Source organism: Penicillium expansum, assembly GCF_000769745.1.
Source record: "Penicillium expansum strain MD-8 chromosome Unknown contig58, whole genome shotgun sequence".
Taxonomy (NCBI): Eukaryota; Fungi; Ascomycota; class Eurotiomycetes; order Eurotiales; family Aspergillaceae; genus Penicillium; species Penicillium expansum.
In genome coordinates, this window is record NW_015971292.1 from 336,846 (window position 1) to 360,469 (window position 23,624).

Below are 23,624 nucleotides of genomic sequence, written 5' to 3' on the forward strand. Positions count from 1 at the left end.
GATCAAGTCTCCAAGAGGCCCTTGCTCGGAATCTAGCGATCTTACTCGTTGTAATGTGTAGAGAATTGGTCTTGAGATAATCGCCCCCGCCCTCGTGCGCTTCTTGGGCCCCGATATTTTCATGTCCGAGGGTTCATATTTTGCGGATGTTGTCCTAGAGAATTAAAATCAAAATCCTTCCTTCGAAAGAGGTTCTTCGGCCTCAACTCCTCCCTCATGGCGCCTCCCTCAGCCACACTCGCTCACTCCCTTGGTCATAATACCTTGGGAAAAACAGATATCGCTGTTCAGTCAGTCCTTTTGGCTATTGTTTTTATTTCTGTCGGTCTACGGTTATGGTCGCGACGATTGCAGAGGATTTCGCTGCAATTGAATGATTTATTGATTATTGTTGCGACGGTAAGGTTATCTTTTTATGGCTTCTTCTCGATATGTGGTGCCGTTGGTTACCCCGATATCTCGGCAAGGCTGACTATAAAAGTATAGTTCTTTATGGTCGGTCGCTATGCGGTGGAAATCATCATGGTCGTGCTGTGTGGAATGGGGCTGCATTCCACCGAAGTAGCCCAGGTCGGAGGGTCCGAGGTTTTGGTCCAATTCAATAAGGCAAGATATAATGAGTGGCATCTATTCTATTGTGTCGATTTATGCCTATTGAACTAACCCTACCACCAGCTTACATATGCGGGTGATCTTCTCTGGGTCACAGTGGTCGCCTTGATCCAGTTGTCAATTCTCAACTATTATGTGCACAGCTTCAATCAGCGCACTGTTGCCTTGGTAGCATATGTCATCATGGGTCTATGTTCGGCTCTCTGGGTTGCAGGCTTCTTTGCCACTGCTTTTTTCTGTACCCCGCCGAAGAGAATATGGCTTGCCGACACTCCGGGTCATTGTGGTGATCGCAAAATGCTTCATACTGGTATCAATGCGAGTGAGATAATTCTCAGTTTCTTTGCCGTCATTATTCCTATCCCCTTGATATGGGAGATGCCCTTGTCGAAGACTAGGAAGACTGCACTGGTGTGTATCCAAGTGCTAGGGCTGGCGTGAGTAATTTGCGGTCGTATGCAATGAATAGATATTACTGGCCTAGTTACTGACCAATGCCCCAGCATCGTTGCCATTATTGCTATCCGCATGAAATTCGAGTTCGACCTCGACCCAGGAGACCCTACCCACAGCTCTGCCTGGAAGTCAATACTTTCATGCATCGTCCCTCTTCTAGGAATAATTGTTGCCTGTCTCCCAACTCTGGGGCCAGCCATTGAAAAGATCTTCGGGATATCAGCGCTTCCATCTCCAGGCCATACGTCTATATATGATCCAACCTTCGCGAAGTATTGGAAGACGACGGTTCTTTCAGGTAGGGGGTTGGAGGAACCAGAGATGCCTCTGGTCACTTTTGCACAGCCTTTCATGACAAAGATAGGCTATCTCGCTCCTGGGAATATTCAAGTCACCTCACATTGGGAGATTCATTCATCGCGAGGTTCAGCAAGACTTGATAGGTCACCCGTGCGGCAGGCCTGATGGGTTTATATCGAGAAATGTGTGGCTTATATATATTGAATTATAGACTTTGGGTCTGGTACCCGAAATATATCAAGTTCATATTTTTTTATCTGTTCCCCCAAAGTACGATAGGTAATAGATGCCCTTAGCATCGACCACCCAGCATATAGCTTGCGCTTCCTACTATTGCTGTAGGTCTACACTTGGGCTCCTTCTTACTACGTTCCGTGTGAAGGTTTAGGGTGTCAGATACATTGAATATAAAAATGTTTATAACAAAATTTTGGAGCTAGAGTCATATGCCAGGAAATATATATACTTCAATCACAATGACATTTCCGCACATGTAGACAAATTCCAGCACCCCCTTCATTCCTTTAATTCATTCCTATTATATTATATACCGAACCCAGGTGAAGGAAATACTGTTTCAACTTTGTTAACATACTCAATAAACCCAGAAAAGTGCAAATAAACACACGCTCTTAATTTGGAAAACAGCAGTGTGCTTTATATACTCCGGCCGCTGACTTCTTTCATCCCAACTCATTGTGGTTGGCCAATTGGCCTAGTGGTAAGGCATCCGTTTCCGGTGCGGGAGATCGTAGGTTCGAATCCTGCATTGGTCGTCAACTTTTTGCTTTTTTTGCATCTTTAACGCAGGATTGATTGGTTGTTTTTGGGACCTAACTAATTGACTTCTTTGGCAATGGGTGGTAGGTGGAGGGAGAAACGTATAGCCAGGGCCGGTGAGCCAAGATAAGTTATCACCCATCCATCTAGACGTAGCGAGACACAAACAGACATACAAAAACACGCAGACTGGATCGAGTCGAAGAAAGAAGAAGGTCATATGATCAAATTAGTCTGATGTTTAAGCTACCTGTATACAGAATGATGCTTCCAACGGAACAAGGCAGGGAGATAGATACCCAAACAAATTCGAAAATTTATATTTACATTTATATATATATATATATAAATAACAGCCCGCAACGTTATTTACGTATATGACATGACATCAATTCTGTCTCCAACATAACAAACAATGTAACTGTCTAAATAAAAATTATCTGCTGAATGAATGGATTGGATTGATAAGAAACAAATGGACCAAAATAGTTTGATTGTATGTATGTTTCTAAATGGCCAGATTCGTTCACCCATATGAGGATAAAAGAGGCCATTCCTTACCTATATATAGATAGATAACGACAAAAAGCGCCTGACTGGGCAGTAAAAAACAACCATACCGGTTGTTGGTTTGGATAGAGATTGATTGATAGATAGATAGATAGTAAGATATGTGTGTGGTAAAAACAAAAAGATAACGACCAATGCAGGATTCGAACCTACGATCTCCCGCACCGGAAACGGATGCCTTACCACTAGGCCAATTGGCCGCCTTGTGTGGTATCTCATAAATAAAGGACATGATGAGGAAGTGGAAATATGACGCTGCAACCTACATTGAGTTAGGGCATCACTGGTACCGGCACATCATGCCTGTAGGTACTAATTAAGCCCCTAGGAGAGAGTCACATTTGCACAGGCGTCTTGTGCGGGCACTAAGAGTATCAGTAAACCGATCGATGAGATCCCAAAGGAAAGGACAACTCCATGGTGAAGGACGTCTCTCGGGAACAAGCAGACAGCCCCTTAAGCAAGGCGTATTGCCCACCACCAATCAATTTCCCGGAAATAAGCTCGCATAATAAAATATCCAGGGCAGAAGTATTAAATGCAGGTCCCGGATCCTACATCATCTCCCACGACCAGCCAGGATCATCCCTTGCATAGCAGGGAGGTGAAACCATGATCGACGGGGATATTTGTCGAGATCAAGCATTGGTGCATTCCTGTCGAAGGAGGAAAGAATCCAGCCACCCTGTCAGAGCAGCGAAAGAAGCTACGAGGATTTCCCGCGAGGGATGTTGATATCGCCGCACGGGCAGTTGAGGAGCAGGACAAGACGACGCCCCTTCATATCCCAGTTATGGCAGAATGTCACCAAGACGATCTATCCTGAAAATATTAAAGAAAGTCTGGAATCCCTCCAGGTGACTCGCATTCTAGCAGACGTTCATTAATGCCCCTTCTTGTTTTTTAATTTACCACATCCAGCTCCGTCGCTCGCCGACACTTCCTTTCTTTTAGCTCGATACTTACGATAGAGGTCTACACAGCCGACACAATGGTCAAAACTACGTACGCCCTTACCCTTTTTGCGGCTGTCAGCTTGGCGGCTCCTGTTGCTCAGTTAAATGCCCGTGCCGAGAAGCAGGGCTCGGTTGAGCACAAGAACCTCATTGAGGATATCCCAATCATTGGACATATGCTTGCAGGGGTATGTGGTGTTTTAATACCGTAGATCGCCGAGGCACTAGAAAGGAAGGAGACTAACACCAATCACTCAACAGAACCATGATGTGAAGCGCGATGAGGCTCAGCCTCAGCACCACAACATCATCGACGACCTTCCGATCATTGGAAGGATTCTTGGCAACGTAAGTGTGCCCTCTTGTATCGAATACAAACATAGAAGTACTAATCAAAGCATTCAAATAGGCCAAGGAGAACCAGCGCCGAGATATCGGGAGAGATGGCATTAGTGGTTTGCCAATCATTGGAGGGTTGTTCGGAAAGGTTTGTATTTCCAAGAAACAGTCATCTCAGGGTCGGGATGTTGACAAATGCCTAGCATACACACACTGGCGGTGAAAATGGAATGAACAAGCGCCGAAGCCACGGTCAGAACTATGGCCAGAACGCTGGTCAAAATGAAGGGCAGAACGCTGGTCAGAATGCTGGTCAAAACGCTGGTCAGAATGCTGGTCAGAACGCTGGCCAGAATCAGGGTCAGAATCACGGCCAGAATCATGGCCAGAACAAGGACCAAAACAATGCCCAAAATGCCGGCCAGAATGGCTCCAAAGGGTTGGAGCATGATCTTGAGAGCAGTCTCAGCCACATCCCCATCATCGGAGGTCTTTTCGGAAAGGTAGGCCACGCATTCTCAGAAATTGGAACAACCACTAGAATGAGAAAAAGAAGACTGACATGACACAGGACCAGGGTAAACCCTCTCACCAGCAGATCGAAACTCCTGCCAAGCACCTTGATAATCGTGAGGCAGGCCATGCCAAGGGTTTGTTTGGTATCCTGCAGTCTTTGACTAGCAGTGGTGTAAGTTCTTCTCAGGCCACACTTGTATGTACACAAAGGCTAATAGTTCAATAGCCTGTTACCAAAAGCCACAAGCGTGCCGAGGAGTCCGAACAAATGGAACCAATGGACCACCTTGTTGAAGGAGCCGTTGCGTCTGGTATGGAAGCTGAGTCTTCTGCCATGCCCGTATGTCACACTTGGTCTTGAGAGATACCCGAGAGAAGAACCCCAGCTAGCCGATGATACTGATACCTTGACAGATGCGCCGTGATGAGTCCGCTGCCCCCAAGGCCAGCGAGGGTCAGCAGGGTAACCAGAAGGGAGCTAAGAGCCAGGAAGGCAAGGAGAGCGAGAGCTCCGGCGGCCTCCTCGGTGAATTAATGGGCAAGGATGGACTCGGCGGTATCCTTAAGGGCAACGCCAACCACGGAGTTGGCCTTTTCCCAGTACGTGACACCCATCAACACAGAAGCAAGCCATCAAGCTAACACTCGTTCAGATGCGCCGTGACGCCAAGGAACTCGAGACCCGACAAGCCCCCCCCATCCAGGGGTCCACCCTCGCAGCTGTTCTCCTTGAGGGCGGTGCTCTAGGAAAGATCACCAATGCGCTTTCTGGAGGTGCTATGCCCAAACCCGGTTCTAGCTCCCCCACTAACATGAGCGATGGTTCTACTTTGGGTCCTCCCAACCCTGCGTCTGGTGCTGGTCCTCACTCTGGCCCTGGCCTTGCTGCCGAGCAGAAAAAGGGCTCTGGTCCTGCTTCTGAGTAAGCTGTACGGGGATAACCCCCATATGTTTTGTTCACTTCTTTTGGTCGAACAGATCGTGGTCAGGATTTTCATGAAATTAGTTAGGCTAGCCGGGCGATATTGGGGATGCGCAGTTCGGTTATGTTGTGTTGTTGAGTTGTTATTTACTTGTTCAAACAATGTGAAATGCTTCCCTTGATTCAACAATAAACCGAAGCTTTAGCGAGTAGAACACAGACAATTTTGAAGTATGGACACGAAAACCCGCAGGAAAACCCTGCAATGTAATGAGACAGGCAGACGAAGCTGCAAGGAGCGCACGGAAAGAAAGCAAAACATAGAAATCGTTAATCGTAGTCAAATCAAAACCGGGGTTTCCGGTCCGGACCACCCAGTTAAAGAGCGCCCTTGGGGGGTATCAGGTCGTTACACGCGATGAAATCAAATAGAGCACCACTCGAGACGGAACATGATGCCCTGAAAGACAAAGACCAGCCTAATCAGAGTCATCATACATGTCCACATCGTCCACTATCACCGTCGTTCCCAACGCCTCTTTCCCTTCCCGGATCATGGCCTGTAACTGCTTATTCAATCGCTGGATACTGGCATCTTCTTCTCGTTCCTTGCGGCGCATCTTAGCAGCCTGTCGCTGAATATCAGCAGATGCAGGAGTATCCCTCAACCGAGGGGATTGCAGACCTCCCTGTCCCTTAGTAGGCGAGTGGAGTCCGGTAGAAGAGTAAGCGACCCGTTTAGCGAGCCGGGGCATCACGGCGGATTTGCGACGAGGGCTCGATGCCTGGAAAGCGCGTCGTGTGCGAAGTGACGGGCTAGCAAGCTCGCTGCTGCCCACAGATGGATCCGAGCTCTCGGGGACCACGACCCAGCTCCGATCGACCTCGTCATCTGGATATTGACCGGGGACGGGTGTCGAGCAAAATGTGTTCGGGCTGTACATGTCTTTTTCGGTGGATGGGCTGGTTGAGGGTAGCCAGCTGGATTCGAGAGTTGTTACCGGGCTGGATGACAGGTCGTAACCCTGTCCTCCTCCTGCGTAGAACCCTCGGAATGCGCCCGTCCAGCATAGATCGAGGACCTTGCTCACAGCTTTGATCACGGTCTGGCCCCAGCCTGTGGGTGTTGTGGTATTGGGGCCATCGGAGCTTGGGGCTATGATGCCAGAGTCGCGGCGGCTGCGCTTGCGACTGCCGTTGTAGTCTGCTAGGTTTGCTGACTCGTCGCTGGAATCGAAGGAGGGTGGGAGGAAGGATTCGCGGTATCGGTTTGGACGGTAATCTAGCTCGGCCGACGCGAGGAAATCGTTGCCTCCACTTACGCTTACTGAGCGGTAGCTGGGGTGGATCATCGGGCACTCGGTGAAATTGCACTCAAAGTGCGACGAAAGCTTTTCTGTGTCACGACGTGGTCGCTTGCGACTGACAGAGAGAGAATAGAGCGACGTGGAAGCCGTGGAGGCTGGGACTTGGAATAGCTGAGAAGGCGCATTTGAGAGGTCAAGCTTAGGTGGTGAAGCAGAGTTGAATAGAGCGTGCATGTCGGGCATTTTGGAAGGAAATAAGAGAGTAAGACAAAAAGATGCAAGATGCAAGATCAAAAAGATCAAAATCGGAGAAAAAAAGAGAAGGAATCTCTGAAGAAAGAAAAAAAAAAGCGAGAGGTTGGATATTGGCCGTGTCAGGATTAGCCTTCCTTACAAGTCACTTTCTCTTTGTCTCACACTATTTAAACCCCCTACATAACATTCTCATATATCCCATACATTTTTTGGATGGAAATTACAATCGCTGGCTAGTCCATTGTACTCCAGCTGCTTCCAATCCCTCATCACCATCAACTAACACACACCATCCCTCGCTACCCTGCCCTCCATCTCCCGCAATCACCGCCTCAAAGTGACCATGAGCGTATTCCAGCACTTGATCATTAAAGGTACCAGGCTGTAACCAAACTGCAGGGATCCCTACCGAGTGCGCTTCCTGCAGCACCTGGAGGGTCACAGCCGGGGGAGTCACCACTGAGAGGGAAGTCTGCGCCGGCGATGGCAAACTGGCGGGTGAGGGGACTGTATCGTAAGCATGCGAGGGGAGGGTGATCTGCGCTGCTCGGGGATTGAGCGGTGTCACTGGTAGGGAGTGTTGATGATACCAGGCGAGGACTATAATGATTTAGTTCTCTATACAAATTCCAACAGAGTATGTTCCCCTACTCTTGTATCCGAACTTTTGAGTGTCATTGCTGGCCCCCGCCACCGCAAAGCGGGGGGAAGAGAAGAATCGCTTGACTGCTGCCATGATATCTTGAATAATTTGAATAATTTGATCAAGTAAATTGATTTATCTCAGAGTGTCAAATAGTCTTTTAAGTTGATAAGTGGTCAAGTAGGTAATAGCAAAAAGTTGCGAGTAAAGAAAGTCAAGTAAAGTGCACACATGGGTAACCTCGGCCGATGACGACTTACATCCCTTCATCTTCCATCTCCGACATTCGGCGAACTTCCTTATTAGTTCACATCTTCACATCTTCACATTCATTCGCATGCCACCCTTCCTCCCCCGCAAGCGCATATCCTCCGAGGACCCGCCCCCGGCCAAGCGCCAGGCCCGGCCCGATAATTCTCAAGCTCCCCCTCCCCAAGCTCCGTTCCACCTCTCCGACTCCGACTCCGATTCCAGCTCTTTGAGCGACGCACCTGATGGGCTCCTCAACAAGGATAATGCTCCTGTATCTGAGGAATCCGAAGATGAAGAAGAGGACATTGACTGGGAGGATGCGATAGACACAAAGAGCGGCGCCATTACCCCCACCGTCGCAGCCCCAGAGCTACAGGACCTAGAATTGACCCTAGATCAAAATGAGACACACGTGTCGGATCTTTTAGATGGCAAAAAAGGACCTAGTAAAATTGAGCGCCAAATACGGATCCAGACACACTGTATGCATGTTCAATGCTTGCTTTTCCACAACGCTATCCGCAACGCCTGGAGCAACGATCCCAAGGTCCATGAGATTCTGCGCAAAAAGCTACCGGAAGGGATACACAAGGAAGTCAAGAAATGGCGCATAGCATCGGGCCTAGAACTCCCAGAACCAAAACCCGAACCACCCAAGAGTAAGAAGAAGGGCAAAAAGGCCCAGAAAAATAAAGACTGGAGCGATGAGTCGGAGCGACTGGAACCAGGTCAGCCGGATATGAGCCGTGGCGATCCAATCATCACATTGATCAAGGTGCTAGTCGCATACTGGAGGAAGCAGTTTCGCATCTCAGCGCCAGGACTGCGAAAGTACGGATACCGACCGGTCTCTGCCCTTGAGACTGCCATCACCGACTTTCGCGAGGAAGAGCATGACCCAGAGCGCCATGGTGAGCGTATTGCCAACCTCGACGAGTTCCGTGCGACCGCCGAGCGTATGCAGGGCTCGCGGGATGTCGGCGCACAGCTCTTCACGGCTCTTGTCCGTGCTCTAGGAATCGAGGCCAGACTCGTGGGTAGCCTACAGCCGCTGGGTTTTGGCTGGACCAAGGGAGAGACCTACACACCTCCCACACCTCCCACACCTTCTAAGGCAGTTAAGGACCCCGAAAATGAAGAGGAGTCGGAAGGATCCGAGTCTGAGACTGATGCAGCTGAAATTAAACTACCAGCGAAGAACAAGCGCAAACAGTTTGACAAGGATCTGCCATTTCCTATCTACTGGACCGAAGTTGCCTCACCCGTTACGAATGAGATCATATCTGTCGACCCGCTTGTACTTTCCAACCCCGTGGCACCATTTGCAGATACCGATCTACAAGCAAACTTCGAGCCTCGTGGTGCCAAAGCAGACAAAGCGAAACAAGTCATATGCTATGTTGTCGCCCACTCGTCAGATGGTACTGCTAAAGAGGTTACAACAAGATACCTTCGACGGCGGACCTGGCCCGGGAAAACGAAGGGCTTCCGAATGCCCTTGGAAAAAGTACCCGTAGGTCCACGCGGGCACTACATCGCCTTCGACTGGTTTGGGATGGTAATGCGCGGGTACCAACGAGCCCGCAAGAGCAAAACAGCAGTCGACAAACTCGAAGAAACCCGAGATCTGCAACCCAACCAACCCGAAAAGAAGAAAACAACGCAAACTGTTGACACTCTCCAAAGCCTCCGAACATCGGCTGAGTTCGTACTAGAGCGCTTTCTCCGCCGCGAAGAAGCCCTCCGCCCCGGCGCCGAACCCGTCCGAACCTTCATCGCCGGGAAAGGCGCCCGGGCTAAAGAAGAACCCGTCTTCCGACGAGCAGACGTGCTAAAATGCCTCTCCGCCGAAAGCTGGCACAAAGAAGGCCGCCAGACAAAACCGGGGGCTGTAGCCCTCAAGCGTGTGCCCATTCGCGCCGTGACGCTCATACGCAAACGCGAAGTCGACGAACTGCACCGTCAGACCGGCGAAAAACCCTTGCAGGGTCTGTATGCGCGCGACCAGACAGAGTACATCATCCCACCACCTATTCAGGACGGCCGCATCCCCAAGAACGAATATGGCAATATCGACTGTTTCGTGCCGAGTATGGTCCCCGCGGGCGCGGCGCATGTCCCCTTACCTGGTACCGTGCGGGTGTGCAAGAAGCTCGGTATTGACTATGCGGAGGCAGTGACGGGGTTCGAGTTTGGGTCAAAGATGGCTGTGCCAGTCATTCAGGGTGTTGTAGTTGCGGCCGAGAATGAGGATTTACTTCGGGATGCTTGGAAGGTTGAGGCTGCGGAGAAGAGGAAGAGGGAAGAGCTTAAGGCCGAGAAGAAGATTCTGCAGACATGGAGGAAGTTTTTGTTTGGGCTACGGATTATGGAACGGGTGAGGGATGAGTATGGGGGTGGGGATCCAGCTGCTGATCGAGAGCGCGATTCGCATAATCCCTTCGCTGTACAGAAGAAGAAGCGGGAGGAGGAATCGGATGATAATGGTGTCGATGAAGACATGCCTGATCGGGAGTCGTCATATAACGCGATTGATCATGGCGGTGGCTTTCTTCTTCCTGGCCATGAAGATGATGCGGATGATGATGGGTTGATTGTCGAACACCATGATCAGCAGCTGAGCCATGCAGGCCCGTCTCATACTGATGCCGATGACCTTGATAGCAACGAGCCGTTCGAACCTAGATCTCCTGCTGCAAACTCCCCGCCTGTGTCTATCTCCTCGGGTTCAGATAACGAGGTGGATAATGGCAACGCCGAAGACTCAGAACCTGAATATGCACCTCGCCCAACACGAAGAACGCGAGGCCGAGGCCGTTAATGGAATGAATGAATGTACTGTCCGTATGGCTGGGACTGGAAGAGGGCTGTGTATTTTATTATGTACTATGTACCAATGCCAGCAGTCTCTTGTCTCTTGTACCAAGTAAAATTGTTCCTAAATCCATACCAGACAGAAATCAGATTTGATAAACTTCTTCGATAGCGTAATAATCTACTGTAATTGAAAAATTATGTTCTGAAAATTGTCTCAAGTAATGCATAACATTCAACCGATAGTCCACGGAATACATCATTGGACAAATATATGTTTCAGCTCAAATGAACTTGTTAGCTGTCAATAACTACCGTTCTAAGGTTGAAAATTAGTTTGGTTTGACCTGCAAATGCAAAGCCTTTTTCTATTATGGTTCTATATCTACGGTCTACGGTCTATGGCCAAAGGATCTTGATAGTATTAAACCATGCAAATTGGTTCATTCTGTATTATGCTGCTTCCCAAGAGTATAGATAAGATAGAAATGAACTATACTGAGGTTATACATTGTCCTACTAAAAAAAATCCAAAACAAACTATCAACCTGGTTACTATTCGGATATCGCCCGATACATGATCCCACATAAATTGGCGACCAACTTATTAGAACGGGAATATGTCTTATTCTATGAGGCCAAAATCACCACCGAGCTTTTGAGTGGGCTCAGAAATTCAATGGATGCAACAATCCCCATCCAATGGCCTACAATTCAGCGCAAAAAAAAACCATATAAACCGTATGATACGTTTACTAGAGGACTCAAAACAGAGCTAGGGGAAACCAGCCCCTTGCCTTCCCACAGTCTTTCAAATACCTCAGACGATGAAGCAATGAAAAATCCCCCGAAACTACGGCTACAAGCTCGTTACGAAGAGCAAGGCAAAACCCATCAGAAAATATCTCTGTAATATTGTGACAGTGGAGACAAAAAAACTATACGGGAACATGGAATAAACATCTGTGTAATCTACCCATTTACTGCAGTCGAGAAACAAGCGCACGCCGTCTCATTTAGACGGAGGTGGGCGAGGAAGTGGGGGCAGCACCACTGAAGGAACCTGAGGGAGCACCGCCACCACCGCCACCCATACCAGCACCGGAATTCTCATTCGCAACACCACCCTCCTCGGTGTAGTAAGCTGCAGGGGAAACAGTTGTGTCGACGGTAGGGTCCATACCAACCGAGATCCAAGCGAAGATTCCATCAGAGAGATCATCACCAAGATACACGTATTCCATGAATGGGTCAATGGTATCGAGCTCTTCGCTGAGAATGCTGTCGTCGGAGTTGAGGGTCACCTCCTGAGTGTTGGTGGAGTACGGGGAGATCTCGTCAGCAGCGGAGATGAGGTCCTGGTCGAAGAAAATTTGTCCAACGTGCGACGAGTGGGAGCTGTACAGACCGGAGAGAGTTCCGTTTGGAAGAACGGTGGTCTCGTTGGCTGGGTGGGTGAGGACTATTGATGAAGTTAGTAAATGTCGAAATTGATTTCAATTGGCAGCGTGTGGCAAAGCCTCATCCATGTAAACAAGAAGAAACAGTAGAGGAAAATCAGACAATAACATGGAGGGGAAGGCTTGTATCTGGGTATCATACCGTGGATGTGAGTTGCACGGCCAGTGTAATGACCTGGGAAGGTTGTTTGCATCTGGACGACTCCTTCTCTGTTACTCTTCTGGATGCCGCGGAGGAAGGTCGTGTTGAGGTTAGTCTCATCCCCAGAGTTGCCGTTTCCACTGGCAACGACTCCAGAATAGACACCCTATGATGATCGATGTTAGTGGGTCGACTCTTGCTGTAATATAGTGAGATTTGAGGTGGATAATTTGCTTACGGTGGAGTTGCAGTGCCACAAATCCATGTAGATCTCCGGAATGGGTTCGCAGGTGTTGGTGTCGATCAACTGGATGTCCATGTAGAGAGGAATACCCTCCTGGGACTCCGCCATGTTTTTACGAACCAGCTCACCCGTGACATCTAGACTGAATTAGTATAATTCAAGGATAAAACAGAAAGGGAAAGCTAACAGTAAGGTCCCTGGGTCACATCAGGTGCGAGAATGCAGGTCGCATCGGTGCCAAACAGCACATCGGGGTCGGTAGAAGGTTCGACTCCAGTGAGGTTGGAGTGATGCGAAGTATCTAGGGCGCTATCGGAGCGCGCCTTGAGTAGTTGGCTGGCTATCGGGTTGTTAGAATGTGATAGTGTTTGGACTTGACTTAAAACATACTAGGCTGAAGACCAAGGCGGCGACGAATGTTTTTCACGGCCATGTGGCGACGAGCGACGTTTCGGTCTTGCTGGCCTCGACGCTGAAGGCGAGAGGAACATTGGGCAAGGCTGCGCGAGTGAATAGGGGCATTCTTCAAGAATTCAGCTCGCTCGGCAGCTTCAGCTCTAACATCATGTCCGGGGTGAGCGGACACAATGCCAGTCAGAGCAGTCAGGCCGATGGCAACAACAGATGCGAGATGAACCATGATTGAGGTATTGAGGTAGGTAAAGTTGAATGTGAGTGAGGGAGTTGGGGATACTACAGCTGGGTGCCTTGGGGTGTTTTATACCTTCTCAATGCCCATCTGGAAACACCAAGAGGCGGAGCATGGCTAGATTTAGGATAGACCCGCTTGAGATAAACGACTTTTTTATGAAGCTGACGAGGGATATGGAGTAGTCCTGCGCCTGAATTGACAAATGAAACGCGCAACATTTCTCATCGAGAAAGGGCTTTGTCGTGACTGTAGGGCCCCGCAGCGGAGCTTCAACCATCCATTAATGAAACCCTCAAAGGGCGAAGGGGTGCAATTGCTTGCAGTTGATAGGACATCAGTGGGTTATGAAAGAGCCAGAGGCTTGGTTCGGCAGCAACTCTAACCAACTCTGATGAATCCACCGTCGATCATGCTGGCACTATTTTCCTGCCAAGAACAAACTAGCCATTGAGGTCGTCGAAGTTTCCCATGCGGGGAATTAAGGACGCGGCCTAAATATGGTATTCATAGAACAAGTCTTTCTCTGCACGGTACTAGACCAAGTGATCGACCATGATGACGAGGCCCCACTCGTCCAATCCAGGGCTGATCCGTCTAGATCTGTAGATGTGAAAGGGGTACTCGCAGAGGCATAGCCACCAGAGATCAAGCGAGCACTTGTCTCCATCGGCGACCACCCAATGATATGGCTGGGTAGCGTATGCGTCCCTGACTCGTCATGGATGGGTTCAATGACAGATGAAAGGTAGGTCTTCTATACGGAGTACTTGTCCGCCAATGAATTTTCCAAACAAGCCCAGAACCTCAAAACTGTGATGTAACGGCGAGACGGGGCGCATGAGGAAATCTTCGTGCTAACGTGCGTGGTAGTATACGTATTCGGTCTTGGCGGTCCCGTCCCGAGGTCCCGGCGAGATCAGTCAGCGGAGAATGGAGCCCCGATAGCCTCCAAAGTTTAGCTGGATATTTGTGTCAACAATCAATAAAAGGCATATCACACTCCGAGACTTACTGCTAGGCAACCTCATATTCTGACCAATGCAAAGCCAGGCACATGTGAAAGACCTATCCTTATCAAGTCAAGAGTACTACTCCGTACAACCTAATGATGTTGGGACCTTGGATTTTGCCAAGACAGTGACATAAGCACAGGAAAGGCTTGGCAATTGCTTGCTATCTGTACTCCGTATTGTATGTAGGTTTCAACTTTACGTTATGAGAGAATACGGAGTAACGTATCATCAGTTCCGGTACAACTTCGGGGCAGGTTTACATGGCGACACGCCCCCTGACCATTTTATCTTTATTTATGTACTTAGTTATGTTGTACATGGTTATTTGTTCTTGGCGTCTGCATGTGCTGCACCCTCCGTAATCTCCCGCTCTCTTATTCCCCAGGTTGTCTCCTCTACCGCTTACAGGCAATTCTACCTCGACTGCGTGTTCTTCGAGGTTGTTCTCCAACTGGTATATTCTTCTATTCTTCTACCAAGGATAGTAATTATCAATATGATTGAGCTTATGTCCCTAATTTATGTGGAAAATTTACGTACCGAGCATCTTGGAACTAGAATGGTTGCTTACACAAATTAAGAGGAAAATCGTATCAAAAGCCATCATAATTAATTGATTATGTTAAATGCATATTCGTGGATATCGGGGGGCAATGGCGCATAAAACCGTCAACGCATTAAAGAGGCAAAAATTAAAGCAAACCCCACTGAGAGTGGGCCACAACTACGTGAAAGGCAGAGAACAAGAGAACCACCATAACAGAAACAGTCCGATGGATTAGACCTCCTGCTGGGTCACGCTGGGTGCGTGCTCAGCCTTCTCGTCCAGTCCGATATCGGTAGCAAAGGTGCTGTGAGGCTTCCACTTGGCGGAAGTGCGAGGAGTAGTCTCTTCCATCATCTTGTCAACTTGCTCAAGGGTAAGACCCTTGGTCTCGGGGATGAGGAAGTAGGTGTAGACAAAGGCGCAGGTGCACAGAGAACCCCAGATGAAGAACACCTTAGCGCCAAGGTTACCCTTGTCAGCATCGGTCATGTAAGGAGTGATGACTGCGATGATGCAGTTCCAGAGCCAGTTGGAGGCGGTGGAGAGGGCAACACCGCGGGACCGGATGGGCAGAGGGAAGATTTCACCGATCACGACCCAAGCGCCGGGACCCCAGGTGCTGGCAAAGAAGAAGATGTAGATGCAAATGAAAGCGATCATTGCACTGACGGCCTTAGTGTTGCTGCCATCGGTGACACCAATAATGGCGACAATGAACTGGCAGACAATCATACCCAGGGCACCCCAAAGGAGCAAAGGACGACGTCCGTATCTCTCAATAGTGTAGAAGGAGACGGGGGTGGAGAAGACATTGACAATTGTGGTGATCATGCTGATCAGGAAGGGGTCATCAATTGTGCCGAGCTCCTTGAAGAAAGTGGTACCGAAGTAGAAAATGAAGTTGACACCAGTCCACCTATGGCTCATTAGTACATATTCAATAGCAGACGAGAGGGGAGTGAGACATACTGTTGCATCATCTGCAGCGAGGTACCAAGGACAGTACGACGAAGGTTGCTGTTAGGGTGCCAAAGGCTTCCGCTGAAGCAGCTGAGCCAGGTGCTGAAGTATCCACCCTGGGGGATTGCCATTTGTTCATACTGGTTGTTGGCGTCAATCTCATTCAGCTCCATCTCGACAAAGTGTGAATCCTCGGGCTGTCCACGGATACGGGCCAGCACAGTGCGAGCCTTATCCTTCTGGCCCTTGCGGATGAAGAATCGAGGGGACTCGGGCAGCAGGAACAATCCGATGGCCAAGATAACAGCCCAGAGCATCTGGAGACCAACGGGGATCCGGTACGACCCACTGTCTGTACGGTTCTGGGTGCCATAGTTCACACACGAGGCCAGCATCAGTCCAATAGTGATGCAGAACTGGTAACCCGAGACAAGGGCACCACGGACCTTGCGCGGCGCAATTTCAGACATGTAGAGAATGATGATAGCGGAGACAAATCCAATACCGAAACCGGCAACGAGACGACCAGCAACGAGAAGTCCAATGCTGGTAGAAGCAGTCTGCAAAACGACACCAACGATGAAGATAGCGCAGCCAGCGATGATAGTAATCCGACGACCGAACCAATCAGCCAGATCACCGGCAATGAGGGAACCAAAGAAAGTTCCAGCGGAGAGAATGGAGACGATAAGCGACTTTCGGGAGGAAGGGATGACGAAAAGGTTGGTAGGGGTAGTGTTGGGGTCCTTAAGATGCGGTTAGTGGAATTCTCAGAACTGTTGGGAGTCATTGACACTCACAAGATGCTCGAAGTGCTCGATGAAATACTCCATGCCGAGAACACCGCTGATGTAACCAGAATCATAACCGAAGAAGATACCACCAAAGGCAGCAAAGGCACACATCAAGTAGGCCTTGAATGTGACCGGGGCCTCGACGCGGGTGCTGTCGACAGGCCCAGAGATGACCGCTCCACCAGGCATGGTAGCGACTTGATGAGGGTAGAAGTGTTTAAGAAAACCAGAAAGAGACGAAGTGAGATGTCTCAAAGGAAGATAATGGGAAGTAAGAGATGGCGATAGAAGAAGAGGGGAGGAAGGAACAGGGGGGGGAAAGAGAAGATTTATATTTTATATCTCAGGTCATCCCCAGACCTCCCCCATGTCCCGGGGAAAAAAAAAAGCAAAACTACAGGGAAAAAATTATAATCTCATCTAATCCATATTTGGCTTGGTCACTGTCGGCCTAAAACACAGCAAACCTAGAAATCGGCTGTAATGACTGTGTAGCCAAGTCGGCTCTAGAATTTTGACCACGCGATAGAAACGGCAAGTATAGAAAACCGGGGAAGTGCTGCACGGCCCAAGCCGTAAAATCATAGGATTGGAAGGATCTGATTGGCTAGAACCCCCCAGAAGTGATCCGCTGATCCCTGTCTCATCGGCTAGAAAAGGGTCAAAGTGAAAAAAAGCCTTCTAAAAAGGACTAGCTTGCTAAGGAAACGTCTCAGAACCAAACAGAGCCTCGGGTTGAGAAACCGGAGATGTCCACTTTGGGATAGAGCGTCCGCGGGGAAAAAGTTTTGATTGGTTGATTTTCCATGGAGAGTGCCACGTGCCCCACAAATACTTTTTTTGTTTGACTGAGACTCCTACCCTGTCCATAACCCCGGAAATATCTTCTTCCCCACGTTATTTTTATTCACTAGTACCTATCCAGGTAATGTCTAGCTCTAGCTTATTCGGTAATGACAATGTGGCTCAGATATGAGTCTGGTGACCTGAGGGGACTGCAGTTGACAGTTCCAACACTTCCAAACTAAAAAACCACTACTCCGTTGGGTATATTCACATCAATGTCACATTGAGGGCAAGCCATCCAAAAGCACGGACCTTTGGGACGCCACTAAATCCCACTCTCCCCTTTACTTGAGCGGAAAAGACAAGTCTTGGCGGAAGTCAAGCTGACTACTAACATAGACAGGGTATACAGTAAGCATAATCCCAGTAGATTAGTTAAATGATCACTACTGTTTTACCCTGTCAAACTGTTCATGTTCCTAGTAAAAAAAACGCAATTAAAAGGCAAAGATCAACACCGTCATGGCTCGTAGTTCGGGCATTGCCGAGCCTGTTAGTGGGTCTCTCAGAACACAAGATTTCAGATGGCAGAGATGGGGCTTTCGAGGCTTTCTCCGACTTTCTCCCACGGGGAAACCAGCCAGTTACACACGGGGGGCCCCAACTGCTTTAACTTTTTATCTCCGCATTTTGTCTTGGCTCTCACGTGAAGTCAAGTTTTTCACAGTTTGTCCCGTGCCGATTACCGCCACAAAATGAACGACCGGGTGATTGTCGGGAGAATTCTTTGATTGTTGTCTTAGCTGCTTTGTGTTGACTCGACGGCACGCTTGGCCGTGGCATGCTATTCGATGTCGCAAGATGTGACTCTATTCAACTTCTGAACCTTCCCCCGGTTACCTGCCCAACTCTAGAGTGGCCAAATACAGCAAATGCTACCCCGTGCCCGGTCCACGGGTCAACGCTCGGCTTACGGAGTACAAAGGTACCGATCCATAGGAAACTGGCCATATATTTTCGGCTGAAAGGTTGAAATGGTGCCACGAGTGACCCACATTGGCCGTACGATGGGGACCGAAATTGGGAAGTTGGGGAGCTAAGGAACTGCATTTCCCCGGCCGAAAAAAAACGAGAGAATGGAGCGAGCCGAGGATATCATCCCCGATGCCGGTGAGCACTTTCCGTTAGAACGGAGGTTCTTCTTCCTTTTTGAGGGGAAAATATCGATACGCGGGGTTTGACTCGGTAGTTCCCGAGTAAGATGTACTTGTGTACTACTCCATACTCATTAGACCTTGAAAACATGGAGAAGTCTCCGGATCTCCCGGCTTTGGATTAGTCTTTCTGGGGGGAAATACTACGTCGGCACTTGTCTTGAACACTGGATCTGGTCACCGGTACAGACATGTTATATTATTACTTTACATGTCATAAAGTTTCCCTTTTGGGATATCAATACATGAACTCGAATATGATTCGTGGTATTCATTGTTTTTCTATGGTTAAATCTGACACATTCATTTTGATAAATCTTCTGAGTACCGTGGATTGGGTCTTGATTGTGCTATGTTGTACGGAGTACGTTGTACTCCATACTCCGTACAGGGGTCTCGAGGCCGAGACCTGAGTGTTCGGTTGCACCTGCATCAAGATTCGCCTCCATGGCTCCTCGTTACACCGCTAGGTACTAGGTCAAGTTGTAATTAAAAAAAAACAATAACATTGAAACCAACAAATTTTAAAATCAAAATGTTGATCCCAACAAGCTACGCGTCATGTCGGAACTGAATATCAAGTCCGGCCAACCCGCCTGTCTGTCGCCAATCCTCAATCTCTTTCACATAACTCTTAATCCCCTCCCCCCAGATACTGAAATGTGCCGCCAGAAAGGCTTCACCCTCATTAAATTGGAGCCCCTCCCGATTGAAGTACCCTGGAGTGCAATTCAGAACACCTCCTAGTGCTCGCGCCCTCATCAAAACCTTGGAAGTCCATTCGCTTTCCGATTCAGAGCTAGGCTCAACGGTAAAACGGGCAACGGTGACATTTGGGTTTCGTTCCGAGGTTAGTTTGCCGGCTTCCGAGATGATGTGGGCGACATGAACGGCAAGCTGATCGAGAACATAGACCTGGTTTGCTGAAGCTCCTGTTTGATACGGACCAGGAAAGAATAAGTTGGGAAATCCGTTGGTCATTACTCCATGGAGTGAGTTCAGCCCCTTCTGCCATTTCCCCTGGAGGACCTGGTTGTCACGCCCGGTGACAGTCAGGTCCCCGCGATCAGCACTACCTCCAAGACTATAGCCGGTCCCAAAAATGATGGCATCCAAATCATACTCTTGGCTATCTGCCAAGATCCCTCGATCTGTCACGGTCCGGATACCTTTTCCATCAGTGTCCACTAGGGAAACATTGGGCCGGTTGAACACTGGGAGAAAGTTGTCACTGAAGCATGGCCGTTTGCACCACCCGGGATACCACGGCTTCAAAACTCGAGCAGTCGCTTGGTCGGTCACTGTGGTTTCCACGCGACGGCGGATCGCTTCTTGGCGATGTAGGTCCAATTGGTGCATCCGTGTCAGATGGTTTGGGTCAAGGCCAGAGGGACTCCCGATGAGTACACTGAATGACTGCATCTTGGTCCAACCATCATCGACAAGGTTTATATCTGGGAGAGGATTCTCGTTCGAGGGGAAGGCGTTGAAATTCTCCATGCGGTCTCGTTGCCACCCAGTGCCGCCTTCTTGGACCATTTTCGCCCACCAGGTGCGATCAGTGGAGTGGTTGTTACGCCAGTCGACAGAAGACGGTGTGCGTTGAAACACAACAACTTTCTTTGCCCACTGCGCGAGGTGTGGGATTGCTTGGATGGCAGATGCGCCTGTTCCGACAAATCCAATTGTCTTGTCCTGTAGTCCCTGCATATTTGGGCTGTTTGGTGTTCCTCCAGTATAATCATAGTCCCAGCGCGAGGTGTGGAAAACCCTCCCCTTGTAGGTGTCAAGTCCGTCTAATTTTGGAATTTTCGGGGAATTCAGCAACCCGGTAGCTAAGATAACAAAATCAGATTGTATTGCAGTGGGTGACTGGCCATGTGGTGTAATATGGACTGTCCATTGACAATCCTGGTTCTTCCAAGCCAAGTTGTTAACCGTGGTCTGGAATAAAGCCCGTTCACTGAGATTCCATTGATCGGCAATGCGATTTGCGTGTTCTCTCAACTCAGGTCCGGTGACATATTTCTGTGACGGCATGTACTTTGTTTCCTCCAGCAAAGGCATATAAGTATAACTTTCGACATCACAGGCCAAGCCGGGATATTTGTTCCACCACCATGTTCCCCCAAAACCACCTGCTGTATCCACGAAGAGGATCTCAGTCGCGCGGAGAAATCCCGACTGGAGCAGTCGCACTGCAAACAGCAGTCCGCCAAATCCAGCACCCACAATGAGCACTCGGACCTTCTGCTGGAGCAGATTGTTGTCCATCGCGACATTTCCATTCGAATGGAGATTGCTCGTGGGTTCATCGGTCAAGCCCACATATTGAGTTGGTCCATCAGGGCGTAGGCGTTTCTTCCGTTCCACATCATATTGATCTTGTGTCTTCTGTAAATCGTGCTCGCTCATCTTGACTATATTGGTGGTAGGTTGGGCAAGAGCAGGAGCCTTCGCGCCAGCAATGGATTTCTCTACAGTCATGGCGAAGTGAGAAAGATTCTCTTCGTTCAAATGAGCAAGGTAGATAGGGGTTTATAAATGCCATCGTGAGTTGCATGTCAGCTTTTGAATGAAATGCAAGGTGTTTAGCAAATCGTTTGTGCTTTATGTGGTATTTCCTAGCGATTCGGCACAGACTGAGAACAAACGGCAAAGCAGAGCAAACGGAGAAAAAGAAATGGTCTTATCTAAAGGGTAAAGTACAAAAAGTACATGAAGTACATGTGAGCTGGAGATTCCGAAAGCAAGGGACCGAAATCTTCTCCTAAGAAGCTCCACTATACCATCGTGCATCTTAGAATGAAACCAGCGAAGCTATCTATCGGGTTCGGACTCACCATAATAGGCTGGAGCTAGCACTAACAGGATCCGTTTGGGCTTGGCAGCCCTAATCTCCAGCTTGGCATTTCCTGCTTAGTTTACAGGGGGGAAATCAGACGAGCAGACGTAAATGACGTAAATGACTCCAAATCAGGAAAAGAGGAGGTTGTTTATGCCAATATCTCTGTGGACCTGATTGGACCTGATTGGACCTGTTCGAGCCCCATGTCAGCACTAATATTCCGCGTGAACCCTGTGGCTCCAGCCACATGGTGCCCTGGCGTACCTTAAATACAAAGACTACTGGTGGGAGCGATGTTACTGCAACAAGTAGCGCGACTGGTACAGCAGAGAGTGACGTGAAGCCTGGAATGGGGTCTTCTTTGATCGTTCCCTCTTGGACCATCGCTGGAAGTGTCGGTTTCTTGATACTATCGGCTTTGTAAGGATCTCACGTATTGTTTGCAAATATCTAGACTCTGTCTACTGAAATTAATGGATCAATTCTGTGTAATTTCTAATAAGCCAATAATCTTAGATTGCTGCAACTCGGTATATACATGTACAGTAGCCCTGAATATATGCTTTGTATGACATGCGTTAAACGACTCAGTATTTCTTGTATCTCATGATCCTTTTCCTTGTCCCTTCGAGATTCTTTCATCTCTGCTATTAATACCTATGTAGGTACCAGGTAATTGGAAATTCCCTTACTGGATAGCAATGTCGGAACAGGAGAGATAGATCTGACCAGTTTGGAAAGAGTTCCACTTCCAAGAAAGCAAAGTGTGGTTTGAGACGTACTCCGGAATCTTGATTTTCTTCGAGACAGTATAACCGCCAGCGATTGTTGTCTTGCAGGAGCCAAGCTCAGAATTGTCGACACCTTGGCACTTGGTATCATCAAAGCCGTTACAAGTGAACCAGTCATTGCGGTGGCAAGCTTCGTCCTCACCACAGTCAGCACTGTAGCCGCAGGTCTGTCCATCGACACCGGTGCATTCAAGAAGACCTTCGTCGAAGCAGGCCTCGGCCGCCTGCTTCTCTTCGTCAGTGGGCAGGTAGTCCGCATCCAGGAATTTGTCCACGATAGCTTGATCTTGGCAGATACGGTAGCTGAACATGCCACCATGATCACCGTTGTGGTCAACACACCACACGACGTCAATGACATCACCAGCTTTGTAAGTATTGACCACATCTTTACCCCAGTCGCTGCCAGGTTGATTGTAGTCGACGCTCACACGGGCATTGTAGCCGCAGGGTCCGCTGCGGCCAACTGGCGCTACGTCAAGATCGGGCCAAGAGGAAACGGGCTCGAGGATGGTGCACTCAGGACATGTGTCAATTCCAGCCTAAATACCGTTAGTCAAAGGAATATTCTTGATGCTCAACTCATGCAAGAGTCTAACCTCAAATCCGAGCTTGGTCCGGCTGTCTGGCGTGACAAGGTAGCCATGTCCAGCAACAATGGTAGACAATGAGCCCATAAGAACAACTGCAGCAGACTTCATGATGTTGAGGGAATATGTAGTTTGTTAGAAGCAAAGTGAATGATTGGAATCGGATACAGACTAAACCAAGTGTTGGGGATAGGCCCTTTTATATTCTCATGTCTCATTATTTCGTACTTCACTCATTCCCGAGTTGGGCTTTTGCTGTACAAGATCTGATCCTACTATTTCTACAGGGTGCGGACAAGAACGCCAATCATGAATAGCTGTTTTATTGGATAGGGAATTCTGTGAAGAATCTGGCTCAGCTAGGCCTTTGTATAGATGATCAGCATCGACGCTGCCAAGTGTAGAAAGGGTGACCGGGGCTGCCAAAAGATATCACGGTTAAATTTGACATTGATATGCAGGGTCAAGCCCTCGCAACGCCTCTGAGGAGATTCTGGGCTTGGCGGTCGGTTGGCTGAACGATACAACGCCCGATATATTTCCGCCAACCGAAAACTTCTAGGCCCAGAAGATTATGTAGATCGATGTGCAGGACAAATGAAAGATGCATAATTCTAGGGATATTTCTACGAATACTAATTCGCCTATCTCATATGGGATTGCTGGTTGTCCCTTTGATTTTATTCACTGCAGCTCAGCTTTGGAATAGACACTTATGTGTCTATGCCGTACTCTTCATTTAACTGAAACACTTGGCTTTGCAGTGGAGATGGTGGCCGCGGGGTATTTCAGCCTTTTCAGCCTTTTTTACGCCATGGCGCTCGGAACGAAAGGATCGCCAGAGCACCTCGGCTTTACGGG

The 23,624-nt window shown here is 48.8% G+C and overlaps 9 protein-coding genes across 9 annotated transcripts; 3 read left to right on the forward strand and 6 right to left on the reverse strand.

Annotated features, from left to right (window-relative positions):
- Positions 1 to 3,709: 3,709 nt before the first annotated feature.
- On the forward strand, positions 3,710 to 5,455 carry PEX2_022390 (uncharacterized protein; the record flags this gene model as incomplete). The annotated part of the gene is made up of 8 exons (XM_016739514.1): positions 3,710 to 3,862; positions 3,936 to 4,022; positions 4,084 to 4,161; positions 4,217 to 4,516; positions 4,585 to 4,701; positions 4,756 to 4,869; positions 4,944 to 5,129; positions 5,183 to 5,455. The coding sequence occupies 8 exons, from the start codon at positions 3,710 to 3,712 to the stop codon at positions 5,453 to 5,455; spliced, it is 1,308 nt and encodes a 435-aa protein (XP_016599424.1).
- Positions 5,456 to 5,930: 475 nt separating this feature from the next.
- Positions 5,931 to 7,001, reverse strand: PEX2_022400 (uncharacterized protein; the record flags this gene model as incomplete). Its single annotated transcript, XM_016739515.1, has 1 exon — positions 5,931 to 7,001. The coding sequence occupies one exon, from the start codon at positions 6,999 to 7,001 to the stop codon at positions 5,931 to 5,933; it is 1,071 nt and encodes a 356-aa protein (XP_016599425.1).
- A 232-nt stretch (positions 7,002 to 7,233) lies between these two features.
- Positions 7,234 to 7,749, reverse strand: PEX2_022410 (CoA-binding protein; the record flags this gene model as incomplete). Its single annotated transcript, XM_016739516.1, has 2 exons — positions 7,234 to 7,613; positions 7,665 to 7,749. The coding sequence occupies 2 exons, from the start codon at positions 7,747 to 7,749 to the stop codon at positions 7,234 to 7,236; spliced, it is 465 nt and encodes a 154-aa protein (XP_016599426.1).
- Positions 7,750 to 7,993: 244 nt separating this feature from the next.
- On the forward strand, positions 7,994 to 10,729 carry PEX2_022420 (Rad4 family protein; the record flags this gene model as incomplete). Its single annotated transcript, XM_016739517.1, has 1 exon — positions 7,994 to 10,729. The coding sequence occupies one exon, from the start codon at positions 7,994 to 7,996 to the stop codon at positions 10,727 to 10,729; it is 2,736 nt and encodes a 911-aa protein (XP_016599427.1).
- Positions 10,730 to 11,299: 570 nt separating this feature from the next.
- On the forward strand, positions 11,300 to 11,635 carry PEX2_022430 (uncharacterized protein; the record flags this gene model as incomplete). Its single annotated transcript, XM_016739518.1, has 1 exon — positions 11,300 to 11,635. The coding sequence occupies one exon, from the start codon at positions 11,300 to 11,302 to the stop codon at positions 11,633 to 11,635; it is 336 nt and encodes a 111-aa protein (XP_016599428.1).
- Positions 11,636 to 11,738: 103 nt separating this feature from the next.
- On the reverse strand, positions 11,739 to 13,208 carry PEX2_022440 (intradiol ring-cleavage dioxygenase; the record flags this gene model as incomplete). The annotated part of the gene is made up of 5 exons (XM_016739519.1): positions 11,739 to 12,184; positions 12,325 to 12,490; positions 12,563 to 12,705; positions 12,756 to 12,908; positions 12,959 to 13,208. The coding sequence occupies 5 exons, from the start codon at positions 13,206 to 13,208 to the stop codon at positions 11,739 to 11,741; spliced, it is 1,158 nt and encodes a 385-aa protein (XP_016599429.1).
- A 1,803-nt stretch (positions 13,209 to 15,011) lies between these two features.
- Positions 15,012 to 16,723, reverse strand: PEX2_022450 (sugar porter family MFS transporter; the record flags this gene model as incomplete). Its single annotated transcript, XM_016739520.1, has 3 exons — positions 15,012 to 15,696; positions 15,750 to 16,486; positions 16,541 to 16,723. The coding sequence occupies 3 exons, from the start codon at positions 16,721 to 16,723 to the stop codon at positions 15,012 to 15,014; spliced, it is 1,605 nt and encodes a 534-aa protein (XP_016599430.1).
- Positions 16,724 to 19,086: 2,363 nt separating this feature from the next.
- On the reverse strand, positions 19,087 to 21,021 carry PEX2_022460 (flavin-containing monooxygenase; the record flags this gene model as incomplete). Its single annotated transcript, XM_016739521.1, has 1 exon — positions 19,087 to 21,021. The coding sequence occupies one exon, from the start codon at positions 21,019 to 21,021 to the stop codon at positions 19,087 to 19,089; it is 1,935 nt and encodes a 644-aa protein (XP_016599431.1).
- Positions 21,022 to 22,070: 1,049 nt separating this feature from the next.
- On the reverse strand, positions 22,071 to 22,874 carry PEX2_022470 (Chitin-binding, domain 3; the record flags this gene model as incomplete). The annotated part of the gene is made up of 2 exons (XM_016739522.1): positions 22,071 to 22,715; positions 22,773 to 22,874. The coding sequence occupies 2 exons, from the start codon at positions 22,872 to 22,874 to the stop codon at positions 22,071 to 22,073; spliced, it is 747 nt and encodes a 248-aa protein (XP_016599432.1).
- Between the last annotated feature and the right edge of the window lie 750 nt (positions 22,875 to 23,624).